The sequence below is a fragment of the Carlito syrichta genome, unplaced genomic scaffold (assembly GCF_000164805.1).
Source record: "Carlito syrichta isolate Samal-C Ts95f unplaced genomic scaffold, Tarsius_syrichta-2.0.1 Scaffold303313, whole genome shotgun sequence".
Taxonomy (NCBI): domain Eukaryota; kingdom Metazoa; phylum Chordata; class Mammalia; order Primates; family Tarsiidae; genus Carlito; species Carlito syrichta.
This window is the reverse complement of record NW_007247409.1, coordinates 174,224-188,443: the sequence shown is the minus strand read 5'-3', so window position 1 is coordinate 188,443 and position 14,220 is coordinate 174,224. Positions and strand designations below refer to the sequence as shown.

The 14,220-nt window shown below is 41.7% G+C and overlaps 1 protein-coding gene across 1 annotated transcript in view; it reads left to right on the top strand.

Annotated features, from left to right (window-relative positions):
- KIAA1024 (KIAA1024 ortholog) overlaps positions 1–2,734 on the top strand; it is a 35,873-nt gene extending 33,139 nt beyond the window's left edge. Inside the window, exon 4 of the mRNA XM_008058359.2 lies at positions 2,537–2,734. Within this exon, the coding sequence (XP_008056550.1) occupies positions 2,537–2,734 (198 nt within the window). The remainder of the gene's footprint in view (positions 1–2,536) is intronic.
- The last annotated feature ends 11,486 nt before the right edge of the window (positions 2,735–14,220 follow it).

Here is a 14,220-nt window from a genome sequence, read left to right as displayed (position 1 = left end):
CCGTAATGTCCTGAGCCTATCTTCAAGGTGCCAGGTCGGGAAGGGCTCGCTGGTCCAGCCCTCCACTGAGCCCAGCCTTTGGGGGCCACATCACCTACTGTTGCAAGCAAGACTTCCAGGAAAATATGCCCATCTTGGGTCCGTGTCTACCTTCTTGAGTGTCCATTAAACTGTAAAAGGGTTTTCATGCCAAGGAGAGCAAACTGGTCCCAGTGCCTGGGTGGCAGGCAGAGCTTTGGTGGGGAAGAGCTGTTGTTCAAGCAGAAGAACAGACATTCTAACCGCTGGATCAGGGTGGCAATTCTGCTCAGGGGAGAGGCAGAACAGGGGAGAGGCTCTTCGGACTCCCCCAGAGGAGTAGCAGGGGTTTCTGCAAAGGCTGAAGGGTGGACAGAGCACCCTGCTCATGAAGGACTTTTCCTGCATTGAGAGTGTCCTGGGTTCCATTATGGGTGTCCTGGGTAGCCAGTGCCACCTTCTCTACCTCCAGATAACTTGAAAAATTCAACAACAGTCTTCAAACATTATGCCTTAGTGAGGAGGGAAAATGGGGAGATTTTCAGCAACCCCAACCCTTCATTTCTTTCCGTTGTACAAGGATATGTAGCATGTTCTAGGACAGGCGCTGGCAAACTCTCTCCGTAAAGGGTCAGATAGTAAATACTTTAGACCTTGTGGGCCTTATGGTCTGTCACACCTACTCAACTCTGCCACTGTACCTGGAATGCAGACAACTTGCAAATGAGTGGGCATGGCTGTGTTCTGACAAATCTTTATTTTTGAACACTGAGATCTGCATTTCATGTAGCTTTCACCTGTCATGAAATATTGTTATTCTTTTGGGTTTTTTTCCTCATCATTTAAAAATGGAAAAAACATTCTTAGTTCAGGGGCTGTATGAAGACAGCCTGGGGTTAGACTGCAGGCCATAGGGTGATGACCCCTGTACTGAAAGACCATGAGCAACAGGAAAGTCTGAGGTGTGCGTGGTTCGCTTGTTGTTCTGGCAAGGCAGCTGGCCTCCTCAAGGGGGTGATGGGGAAGGCTAAAGAGTAGCCTGTGTAAGGTGGTATGAGCAGGGCTAGGGGGCTAGCAAGTGCCAGGGAAGCACCCAGAGGCCAGCACCCAGTGAGAAGCTGTTGCCACTCTTGAATCTGAAGGGCCGAGGGAAGGGGGTTGTTTCAGCAACCCGCTGAGACCCACAGCTCTGGGAGCGGGCACTGATATGGTATCTGGGCTGTGGACCAATTGCAGCCCAGCAGGAAGGGAGCTGGGGGAAGAAATACCTCCACCTCGCTCTCCTGTCTCTACTGGCTGAACTAACATGGGAACCAGAGGGCAGGGGAGCCCCTAGGATGAGTCCACACAGGCCATTCTTTTGGGAGCCCAGAGTAAGGTGGAAAAGTGCAGAAAATGGGTCTATAAGGGCAGGCAGAGAATCATTAGCATGTATTAGCATCATCGCTATTCCGCCAATAACATGGTACAACTGAGTTGGGTTTTTTTTAAGTTTTGAAGGGTTTGTTTTTTGAGCCTGTGTTTATGTATGTGTGTGTGTGATTTTTAACATGCCCATATTTATGAGCACTAAACAATCTAAGAAAATCTTCAAAGTGGATATTTTGTTTGTGGTTCAAAGATTTGGGTGACCTCACTTGTAACTGCAATGTGTTGTTGCTTTTATGTGACACTCACATTGCTAAATGCTTACCATAAAATGAGAACACTGCCTTTCTTCATGGAAATTGATTATAACCATCAATGTGGTGTGGGATTCATGAGCAATACAGGTTCAACATGATATTTATCCTGCAGGCAGTTCGTTAATCTCAGGGGGACCCAGAGACAAATGTCACTGGGAGCTCTCTCTTTGGGGAAGCTGCACCAAGTCTGGAATTGTCACCAAGGCAGGGCTGGGGAGGGGACGATTTACCACGAGTCAGTAGACCTTGACTTTAAGCGGTAGTCTCACCGGCTCAGACAAATGTTTGAAGTTGAAATATTTTTTATTTTGTTTGAAATGCTTATCTTGGAGGTGCCTTTGATTTTCAGTAGAAGCTTTTCCTAAAGACGAGGACTAACTTAGAGTGATGGCCTTGCTTCACTCTGTTCTTAAAACCTGTTCTTAAAATCTGATCTGTTCTTAAAACCTGATGGGAGAGAATGTTTTCCAGCGACTTTCCTTGTTTCCAGTGAGGCCCACCTGTTCTTGGTTGTATGCCCTTGAAGTGTAGAGACTTGTCTGTCTCTTTCCTATTTTGCCTACTTACAGATAGAAGATCCTTGGACTCTTCTGTTTCAAAACTAGCGCGAGATTTTTAGTGAGGGTGGGGCCGGTGCCCTCTGTGATGTGTGGGATGAGTCCTTGGTGGCCTGTCTTGGGCATAGGGCTGGTGGGCAGTGTCGTGCCACTCAGTCATTTCTAATTCCCAGCTGCAGACAACTCTTAAGTGCTTCAGGAGTGATGATTGTCAAAACGTCTTTGACCTGGTTGCAAGTATTCACCATGTTTCTAACATCTTCTCTTCACTTTTAGACGCAAGAGTCTTTAAACCCAAACAACTTAGAGTACTGGATGGAAGATATTTACACACCAGGCTACGATTCATTACTAAAACGTAAAGAAGCTGAATTCAGACGCGCCAAGGTCTGCAAGATAGCTGCTCTGATCGCCGCTGCTGCATGCACAGTCATCCTTGTCATTGTTGTGCCCATCTGCACAATGAAATCATGAGCTGGGAACACAACCTTGCGCACAGCTCATGACTACTGATGTCTTCCTCTGTATTTTAAAATCTTGCAGCAGCAGCGTGGCAATGGTTTGTTGAAATAGAGGTGAAATCCTGGGGGCTTTTCTGCAAATGCTGGAGGGGGTCTTCGGAAAGTATACATTCTACCTACCTGTTCACTCTGACTTAATGATGCTCTGATACATTTTTAGAAGTGCAATATCTTTTCCTACCAAAAGAATGTAATGGACGACCAGTAAATACAAATTGAATATTTCAAGCAAAAAATAAAAGTAAAAAAATAAAAATAAATAGGAAGATTAATTGGATTCTTTCCATTTTGATGAAGTTTCATGGTGGGGAATAAGTTATACAGAAGATATTTAATACATGCCCATTTGGGGGAAACCAAGGGAGATAGCAAGATTAAAAGAAAAGAGGGTGGGTTCTCTTTTCCTTAATGTTCTTAGAACATCGCTGGTGAAGTAACAGGGTGTGTGTTTATAAAGGATATTACTTCTCTGTCGACTTGCATCAAGGGCTACTGACTTTGCATTCTTGCCCTTTTATCATCAACACGACAGTGTCTGCTTCATTGCAGATACTCTTGGAAACATTCTGGACCCTCTTCCTTGTGCCCTGGGGTAAGAAGGAGCGGGACTACTAAATCAATCATGGAATGAAGTGCGCTCTCACTGCATCGTGGGCCAAGGTCTTCAGGCCGGGAGAACCTCCGGTCCCCAACCCAAAGTGTGAGGAAGCTGCCTGCTATTGATGTGAGATCAATCGCTGAAAATCGTGGCCACTCCCAAGGACCACCCATTTTTGCTTTGGTCTGTGGCTCTCTTCCTTGATTTTCTATCTCCTGGTGGTACCAGGCGCTCTGCTTCTCATACATGAGTTGAAGAGTTTGGAACTTGTCCTTGTGCCTTGAAGAGTAGAGACAATGGCTAAACTTTGACCTTCTAACTGTAAACCATGATTTTCATGCACCACAAATATCAGTCATTTTCAATGGCTTTAAAAAGATTTTGAAAGCTTGTCCAATAATATAGTAAAGGCATCTAGGTCTTCTCAACTACCCCAAACCTACTCCAGAGTTTCAAACCCTTGTCAGCAGTGCAAAAAATATTATCTATTTAACCGTTTATCTATCTATATGTCTATCTAAATGCCTAATTTTCATGTGTTGTCATCTCGGTTCAATAACTTGAGAGCAAGGCTTCTCCAGTGTACAAGAAGCTGTTGTAATTTCATCAGAATTTGATCCCTGTTTCCACCTGCTGAATGGTGCTTTGACATTAATTGGAAAGAATTGTTATCCGCCTCTGATTTTAATGTCTTGTTACTAGTTAAAGATAAAAGCATTGGCAGAAACTAGCTACCTTAAATATTTTTTGATAACAAGGTGGGATATAAATAAATTTTGGTCGAAAGAATAATCACTCTGGATGACATAAATTCCTACAAGAGCGGTCTGAGAAGCATCTCAATTTTTAAAGCAATAGGAGGCCAGCATCCATTCTAAAAAATTACAAATAATGCTTAGCTTGCTGTGTCTAATTCTGTTGTTCACCATTAAGGGGTAGTCAGTACATTAACACATGGGGGTGAATGTTTTCATCTGTAGTGAACCTTTATTTTTAGAGGTTTTCATGTTATCTATTTATATAATCATATTTATGTATGGATTTTCAATTAGGTGACTGAAAACTTAAGCCTTAGTATGAAACGCTGAGGATTTATACTAGAGAATGAATATATATATATTGCTGTCTGTTGTCAGAATGTTAGTCTCTTGGTGCTCTGTTTTGGGGTGGGCACATTAAATAAGGTTGTTTATTTCACCCCCAAAGAGGATACTAGATTTCTACCCTTGGGAGCTGCCTTTCTATTGAACTCTCTCAACCAGGAAGATTCTATACTACATTCTAATCCCACCATTTGTCCCTTTAACACTGGAGCAGCAGAGATAGGTAGTTTCCAACCTCTTTCTTTGTGGTGTGCGAAACAGTGGAGATGTACTTACCCAGGATAAGACACATTTTGTCAAATCCACCCTGGTTCCTTCATTTGACTGGTAGGACCCTATGGGCTGGACCCAACCTCTTTTGCCACTACCCTTGAGTGAATCTATTCCTAATGGGTCCTCTTTGGTCTGTGTGCCTAGTTACCTGGGGAGGGCATGACTACAAGCCCCACTTCAAACATGGATATGAAGGGATATGAATTTTTTCTACCCTTTTCAGAACTGTGGAGGTAGTCAAAGAAACTCAGTCTTGCTCTAAGTCCAGTGTATCTTTAAAATTCAACTCCACATCGTTGACACATAATGGAAACATCTAGACCCGGCAATAACCCAGGAAATTGGACAATGGAGGACAAAGGCAAGGTAGCTTTCTCTGGAAAGTGATTATCCTTAGCCTGGTAGTACCGAATGTGTTGTTGAAGCTCATGGATACTTGAGGTCTTGGGTCCTATAGAAGGTGAAGTTCACAGTTGGATCCTTTCTCACCATTGACCCCAAGCTTGCTCCAGGCTTCTTCCCCTGGACCCTAGATTCACTCTGGCTCCTATATTTGCTCAGTTTTCAGAACGGAGCAAGATAGAATCTGTCTGGGAGGAAAGCATTTATCTATCCCTCTAAAATTTGCCTTTCATTTCCTGCTGCAATGAGCTCCCTGCAGGTGATGTATGGACTGGGCTGTCTTCTGTCCTGGGTGCCATATTCTACCACACTTGGGCAGTTTTACATAACGTTTGCTTTCTTGTGCCTAACTTTAAAATCACTACATTATCACTAGTCACTTCATTTTTTCCTTCTAAAATTCACTTACTTTATCTTTAGAAATAAATTTTCAAATATTGTTGAAGGGATTATTTTGAAATCAAATGTTTTTAGCCAATGATTCAATCCACAATAATTTCATCTTTTCTAATCTGAATTTGTTTGGAACACAGCCTTGCAGAAAAGCAAAAAAAAAAATTTCCAGCTCACAGTTTTTAGACATTTTACATCAGTACCCCCTTTGTTAAACTGCAGATACAATAAAATAAATCATATTTAGATCACCCATTACTAGCTGGTCATAAATTGTTAGTATTTTAGGGCATGCCGTTATGTGATTGAGATCTGCAAGGCTAGTTTAATAGATATACTAAAAGTATCTCTGTTCTGAATATCTGTGCCATAGTTTGTATTGATACCCTTCCTGGAATCAAGGCAGTGCTGTTTTTGTTTACAATTTATCAAGGTAAGAGCAGTGGCAACTTATTTTTAAAAAAACCAATAAATAAACAGAAAAAGCTCTGCCAACAGTAAAAGATTCTGTTAAGTGGTATAAAAATTTGTGAATGTTGAAATTCAACATGCTTCATATTATAACCAACCTGCAAGAATATTGTGGTCAATTGTGTGAATACCAAATCCATATATACTGTATATTGTACTATGGAAATTTGTATTTAAAGGCAAAGATATGAGTAATTGTTGGTATAATTGGGGAAAGGGTATTAATATTTATTAATTAAGTAACAATGAGAAATGCAACAAACTTCCTTATTTATGCCTTATGAATAAAAGAGTGTGGAATGTAAGGTGAAGTCCAAGCGCAGGATCTTAAAGGAATGGGTATTCTAGAAGGCAGGGACTGTGTCTTTTCTATGTTTGTTCTGTACAGATCTTAGCACACTCTTGGTGCTTGATAAATGTTATATATTACCAATAACTAAGCACATTTTTAGATCTTTTTTCAAATGGCTTGTGTAAAATTTGGTTAATGTACAACGGTTGGTTTGAAGCTATCATGTAAAATTGGCCTCTCCAAATATAACCAAAAATAAACTGAAAAATAGAAAACATCTTGCATTAAGATTTTATTTTCTGCAGAAATTACAAGGGTTCAGTTTTATGCACAAATCATGAGTGTCCAACTTGATGATTTTTTTCACAAAATGAAAAATTCCATGTAATCAGCACTTAGAGCAAAAACAAACAAAAACCCCCCAAAACCCAAACAAACAAAATCCCCAGAACATGCAAACACCGCAGAAGCCTCCCTCATGCCCCCTTCCAGCTAAAACCTTGCAAAGAAAAATCGCCATCGTGACTTCTAAAATCACAGATAAGTTTTGCCTGGCTTTGAGCTTTATGTAAAAGCAATTATGCGATATCTACTCTTGTGTGTCTGTCTGCTATCATCCAGCACAATGTTTGTGAGAGATATTCATGTTGCTATGTGTGGATGCAGTTTTCTCATTCTTATCTCCCTAGTTCATGTGAATGTGTCACAGTTAATTTACCCATCCTACCATTGAATCATAATTTGTATAGCTTCCAATTTGGAACTGTGAAAATTCTCATATATGTCTTCTGGTGAACATATGTGTGCATTCCTGTAATGCAAGTCCCTAGGGTAAAACTGCTGGGTCATGAGATACTCATATGCTCTGTTTTTTTCGGTACTGCCAACTGCCAACAACTTTTTAAAGATGGTTCTAACAATTTTACACTCTCATCAGCAGCGTACTTGGAGATTCCAGTTTCTCCACATCTTACTCAACAATGGGTATAGTCTGTCCTTCATTTTAGCCATTTGGTTGATAGTGTAGTGCTATCTCATTGCTTTTACTTTGCATTTGCCTGATGACGAAATAGATTTGCTATCTTTGTGTATGTTTACTGGCCTGTGGATATTCTGTTTTGTGAAGAGTTTGTTTATGTTTTTCTCCAGTTTTCTATTGGGCTGCGGGTCTTTTTCTTACTGATTTGCAGAAATTCTTTGTATATTATGGAAATTAATTCTTTGTTAGATATACATTGCAAATGTTTTCCTATATTTTTTCCTCTCTTGATGGCATCTTTTTGGTGAATGAAAGTTCTTAATATAAAAGTTTACCATTTTTTCCCTTTATTGGGGCCTGTTTGAGAAATTTTACATACTCAAAGGTCATGAAGATGCTTTATACTTTCTTCTAGAAACTGTTTTATTTTTCATAGTTAGATGTGAATGCCTCAGAATTGATATCTGTACCTGGTGTGAGGTAGGGTGTTCTAATAAGGTTTTCTTTTTCCTATTTGGATATTCATTGATCAGCACCGTTTATTACAAAGATCATCTTTTCCCATTTTCTATAAAGCTGTTGAATATCTGTATGATTCCTGGGCTTTTTATTTGTCTTCATTGGTCTGTTCATTTTTCCCTGCTGCTGATGGGAGTGTATATTTTTTTTCTATTCTATACACAGTAAGGCATTCCTCAATGATGAAATAAATGAATAATAACTGACTTGGGCAGAAGCCTTGACACATTTCTTGCCTGTGAATTCACATCATGGAGGATGTTGAAGAGAGCATGTGTCCAACTTTTTTTATTTTGTCTACCATTCACAAACATCACTGGCTTCGCTGCTTGGGTCATTAAAGAAAAAGTGATTACTTTAAGCACGAGTCACAGCACATTACAAAAAGCAATTAATATCTTGACACCTAATCACAGCAAGAAGTTTCTGATACGATGTTGGAGAATGTTAGAGTAACCATATAATGGTAGGCATAAGAATGTTTTTAAAGGTTTACAATAAAATATTAATTCAGACTCACAAATCCAAAGTTTGCATTTACCTGGACTGGGCCTATATTGAATTTTTCCTAAGTGCTCTGAAAAAGTGAATTAAGAAAATAACATATAAGTAATCTGGTAGGGAAAAGTGTTTATGCTCCCTAAGAGGAAAAATCAATATACAATATTTCATCACAAAGCGTTTTAATATATCATTAATTTAGCTTTCTCCCCTTCAAGTACTCACAAAAGTCAATACTTGGTTAGCTTACTTTACATTATTGAATGTACTTTTCAAAAACGCGTGCACCATATCCTAGTGTCTGGAATTCTTTGCCATACCTCCCACTGGCTTTCTCCATAGCTAGCCCGAATGATTGCACCTTTGCTGTACCTGAAATGGCTTATATTTTCATCAGTCCTTGTGATAGAAAGGAGGAGGACAAGAGACACATGACTTCACACAGAAGGGGATACTACATCACAAGAGAAATATACTAGTGTCTGAAAACAAGATGAAAAGATCTGAGTTGCCAGCCAGAACCAGAGTTTTGGCATTTTAGCCCCTTAAAACACTGCTCCTTACAAACCTGTCTCTTTGCTATCTTAAAATGGACTTCCACTCTTAGCAGTTTATAAAAATTCTAGAAAGATTCATTAAATTCTGGACACAAAATTATTGTTAGAAATCAGTGGTGCAAGTGTGGTTAATTGCAAATACTGTTTTCTTTCATTTGTCAAGGAAAGCACTTCATAAATTATGCCTAATAAGTTACTGAGTAGTCATCCTGCTAATAGAAGAAATATACATGGTATTTTCATGCTGGTTACTCACAGTCATGTTCTACATTTTAATGATTTTTGCATAATTTCAGAGGTCCCAATGAGGGAATTTTTCCTAGGTCATTTTCTCTAGACCAATGTTGTTTGATCTGAATGTCTCTGCCTATCGAATTTAGCATTTTGTTACTTTATTACTAGAGTCTAGTTTTACAATTAGCAATGTATATGTAATATATATACTTCTATCTCATTCAACTTTTTTTCCTGTCTTTTGGTTTATTCATTAATTTTCTTAGCCAAATGATATTTATTGAGCAACTATAATATGCAAGGCAGTGGTTTGATGCTGGAATAATATTACAGCTGTGTCCCCAGAACCAACAATGACTTTTACATACTAATATACATGCTTGATAAATACTCGTTGAATCAATGAGTGAAAACATGATTGAATGAAAGTCTTAGATCGGCTATCGTGGAACTTCCATTCTAATGTGTGTGTGGATAACAACCAAGTAAGCAAATACATAAAATAATTGCAGTCACCAATGGGAGAAGTGAAGGAAAGGAAAGGAACACCATGAGAGAGGGTCACTTGGAGAGGAGTGGAGGAACTGCTTGAGTTAGGGTAGCCAGGGCAGGCCTCCTGGAGGAAGTGGCATGTGGACAACTGAGGAAGGGCATTTCTGGCAGAGGGAATTTGCAGTGCAAAGATCCTCACATAGAAATGAAGACTAGGAAGAAGATCATTGTGGCTTGAACTTAGTGAACTAGACTAGGGGCTATGGTATGAGGAGAGATCAGTAAAAGTAGACAGATTGGATTCTGCACGGCCTTGTAGGCCACAGTGAAGAAGAGATGAGATTATATTTTCAATATACTGTAACTGAAAGCCTTCGGAAGGTGGCAAGCAGAAAAATGACATAATTCACCATCCGATTTATACATATTTTCAACAGATCTCTCTCTCTCTGGATGCAGTGTGGGGAACAGAGTAGAGGGAAGTCCAGGTGGGAATAGGAAGACCAATGGGGAGGTAGTTGCGATTATCCAGGGGAGAGATGCTGGGGGTATAGGCCAGGGTCAGACGGTGGGGCTGAGCTTGTATTTGTAGGTGCAGCCATCTGGACTCCCTGATGAGGACAGTGGGGGAATTAGGCAAGCTGATTAAGGAGGACTTTCTGAATTTTAGCTTGAGAAACAGATAGGCGATGGTGAAGCCTAATATTCTGAAGAAGACTTGAGAAGGAATACTTTAGGATGGGAACAGTATCTAGGACTCTGATTTGGACATGTCACGTTTGAGGTTTCTTCGGTCTGGCCCCTACAAGAGACATACTCCTGCCTCTTCTCTGCCTAGGTAATTCACCTTTAAGACTCTACTCAGCACCTTTTTCTCTAGGAAGTCTTCTGTCTCTGTCACTTTAGGCCATGATGCTTTCTATCACAGGCAGTCTCCTAGATCTGAGTTGCTTCTAACAAAGCTTTGTTGATTTCTCCCAGCTGCATGTTCATCTTGGGTCAAATACAGCTATATTTCATGTCATCTTCATGAGAGGACCCAGGCAGAAAGAGCATCCCCCTATCTGGGACAGGTCAGCCTCCTGACAGGGGAAAAGAAAGATGGCAGAAGTACACACTGGTGGTTGGCACATAACCCCTGCATGCACACTCCATTGCCAAGCCATGTCACACAGCCAAGCCTGAAGTCTATGGGTGAGAAAGTAGTGAGCACTCAAGGAAAGGTCTCAGGAGGGTGGCAGTTATCTTTGAAAAATAGTAACTGGCACAGTGCTGATTAGTGTAGGAACATGTTAGATATGCAAATTCTCAGGCCCCACCCCAGACCTACTGAATTAGAAATGGTCAGAGGCGGAAGCTGGAGGCCCAGTAATGTCTGATGTAACTGGCCCTCCAGGTGAACCTCATGCATGTTCAAGTTTGAGAATCACTGACCTCACACCTTCTCTGATGCTCTTTTTCTACTAACAAAGTCAAGGGCATTTCCCTAGTACACCCACATTCGACCACTGTAGCTACCATATTATGTTGGATGTCAGGCCTTTTCAATACCAAGACTGACATGCGATAAGCATGCAGTAAATACAACTTTGTCATTTGAACTTACAGGAAGAATGAACATTGGCCAACCTAGCTGGGCATTGGGCTGCAGTCCATATGCTCTTGGGACCTCTGTTTGGGGCAGGATCAAGGAGTACCTGGTTTCCTAGAAGTCACTGTCCTCTGCCCATACACTCGTACTCCATCCATTCCTCCATCTGCCGGTTGGAGTCCAGTTCCTGCAGCACGCTCAGTTAGAGGATGGTCTTGGTAACATGGTCTCTGTATATAGTTAGGTGCTGTATAATTTGGCTTTGACCAGTTACCCTCTACTGACTCCTGGTTATTGACATTTATTTTTATTTTTTTATTTTTTGAGTTGGAGTCTCACTCTGTTGCCCAGACTGGAGTGCAGTGGCTGCTCCCGGCCACTGCAGCCTCGACCTGCTGGGCTCTGGGCATCCTTCCGCCTCAGCCTTCCGAGTAGCTGGAATTACAGGCACGCGCTACCATGCCAGGCTGATTTTTGATTTATTGTAGAGATGAGGTCTCATCAAGTTGCCCAGGCAGGTCTCAAACCCGCGGGTTCAGGCAGTCCACTCACTTCAGCATCCCAAAGCGCGGGATTACAGGCTGAGCCACTGAGCCCGACTGTTTATTGACATTTTAGCTTAGATTGAAGTCATTTCTTTGGCCACCCTGGTTCACCGCTGTGTTCTCACTTGACCTCCATTCTGACACCAAGTTAGCAGTGCTGTCTACTTGCCCACCCACCTTTCTGCCATCTACCTGGCCGGCAACACCGTGTGACCGAAGCTGGACTCCTCCTGCCAGCCATTCAGAACAACTGCTCCTTTATCTCCTGAGACTGGCCAGGATCTGCTCCTGGCCTCTCCTCAACATATCTATAATTCCTCAGAGTCCTGGGTCCCTCATTTGTATTTGGTGACCAGGAAATACATGTAGAAAGGATCTTATCTGTTTGGCCTTGTCCAAATCAAGGTTGCACCTGCACACTCTTCGCCTGTGCATTTCACCATGGAGGGTACTGGGTGAGCAAGAAATGCACAGCAGTGGTCATCATACTAACAGCAGTGAACTACTATTGAGCACTTAGCGTGTGTCAGGAATCCTCACAACAACCTTAAGAAGTAGAAACAGTTACTATCCCATTCTGTAGTTGAGAAAATGGTGGCCCCAAGAGGTATGTCTAAGATTACACAGAGAATATCTTGTATCTTAGATTCAAAGTCTGTTTTAAAGCAGAGTATATTCATAGAACATTTGAGATATGGTAAGGCCAACAGATCAGAAGGTGATTGCCGTTGAAAAGACAATTTCAAGAGAAGGGGGAGTGCCATACCTCGAGGGTGCCATGGGGGCCACACAGGGAGCACTAGAGCAGTCAGAGGGCAGAGGGGGGAGAGAGGGAGCTCTGGGCAGGATCTTTTGTTTTGTTGTGGTTTCTGAAGATGAGAATGGGTGAGGTAGGATAAGGAGGCGTAGGATTGGTTAATTCAAATAATTTCATAGGTGCTGTCCCTTGTTGTGGGCAAGCAGACAGTGGTCCAGAGTTTGAAAGACTGATTTAAAAAAAGGGTGGCTGGGCTGTGGGCTCTCCATTGGTTGTGTTGCCTTTAAAAAGTATATCCACATGTGAGTTGTTTGCTATCTCAAGGAACTGGACTCACTCTGGGAGGGATAGTCCCTCCAGGGTCAGCAAGGCCCCAGATATCAAAGCAACAGAATACAGAAAATTGTATACATGGTTCATACAAATCCAAGAAGATTCCAGGGCTAGTCTGCCCTTTAAAAGTTATTTTTGCCCTCGGTGTGGGTATGAAGCTGTCTGAGATGAGGTGGTGATGCACTGGCCACAGTAATCCCTGCTTGTTTCTGTCAGACCTTCCTCTGTGTACCATTTGTTTCATCCTCACATTAGTCTGGTGAGTAGGGATTATTATCATAAGCCAAAAAATAAAAAACAAAAAGCAACAAACAAAACAAATGAACAGCAACAACCCCCCCCCCCCCAAAAAAACCCAACCAAACAAAGACATGAGTCTTGCCCCAGCTTATCCAGCCTATAAGCAACACAGCTGAACTCAGATTTGGTCAAGTCCAGGTGCTCTAACTCAAAATTTTAAGCAATATTTGACCTGGAGTTTGAATTGGGAGAAGACCCGTACTCTGTGAGCCCAGACAGACCGCTCACATGGATTTCACCATAAGTCTAAATAAATTGGACCAATTTAGCCCATCTTAGCTCAGTTATGACTACATGACAATGAGTACCCGGGAAGTAAAACCAGACAGTTCACAGGAAGACATGGATGGGACGCAGTTTTTAGAACTAGATAGACAAAGGCTTGATGACTGAATCTTCCACTTTCTGTTCAAACTTGAGCAAGTCTCAACTTCTCTGGGCTTCTGTAAATGGAAACAATAAGCCCAATCTCACAAACTTTTGAGAAGATTAAATGTAAATCCATATACAAAGTACCCGGCTTGTAATAATTAGTCAACAAATGTTAGTTGCCTTCCTCTAATTCAGGGGGCTAGGGCAGGCAGATGGGAGGTAGCAAGCCCAGTTGGTCAGTTCAGGAAGGCAGAAAGACAGGAAATGAGAACCAGGTTGGAAGCCAAGGGTCAGAATCACCAGATGGCCACAGTCCCAAAGACTGGCAGGCCAGTGAGCGATTCACCTGAGTGTTTGATGTGAATGTCCTGGGTTTACAAAAGCCCTGAAATAGGTGCCCAGAGCCCACAGAGAAAGCAGGAAACAAAGGTCTTCTGGGAAAGAAGAGGACATTTTGCTAGAGTAACTCTAAATAGGCAAACTTTCAAGGATTTAGCACAAGGGGCTCAGGAGTTCCATAAGAGAGCAAGTCTCTGACATCAAGTTTCCATCATCAGAAAGCAGAAAAAATTGTATAGATAACTGAGCCACAAAGGCAAACATCTAGTCTTGAATGTGCTTACTAAGGGCATAACGGGATGGCCAAATTACTGAACTGTTCACTCGATCCACTTCTACACATCCATTCATCCACCTGCTCATTCAGTCAATGCCTACCAAGCACCTA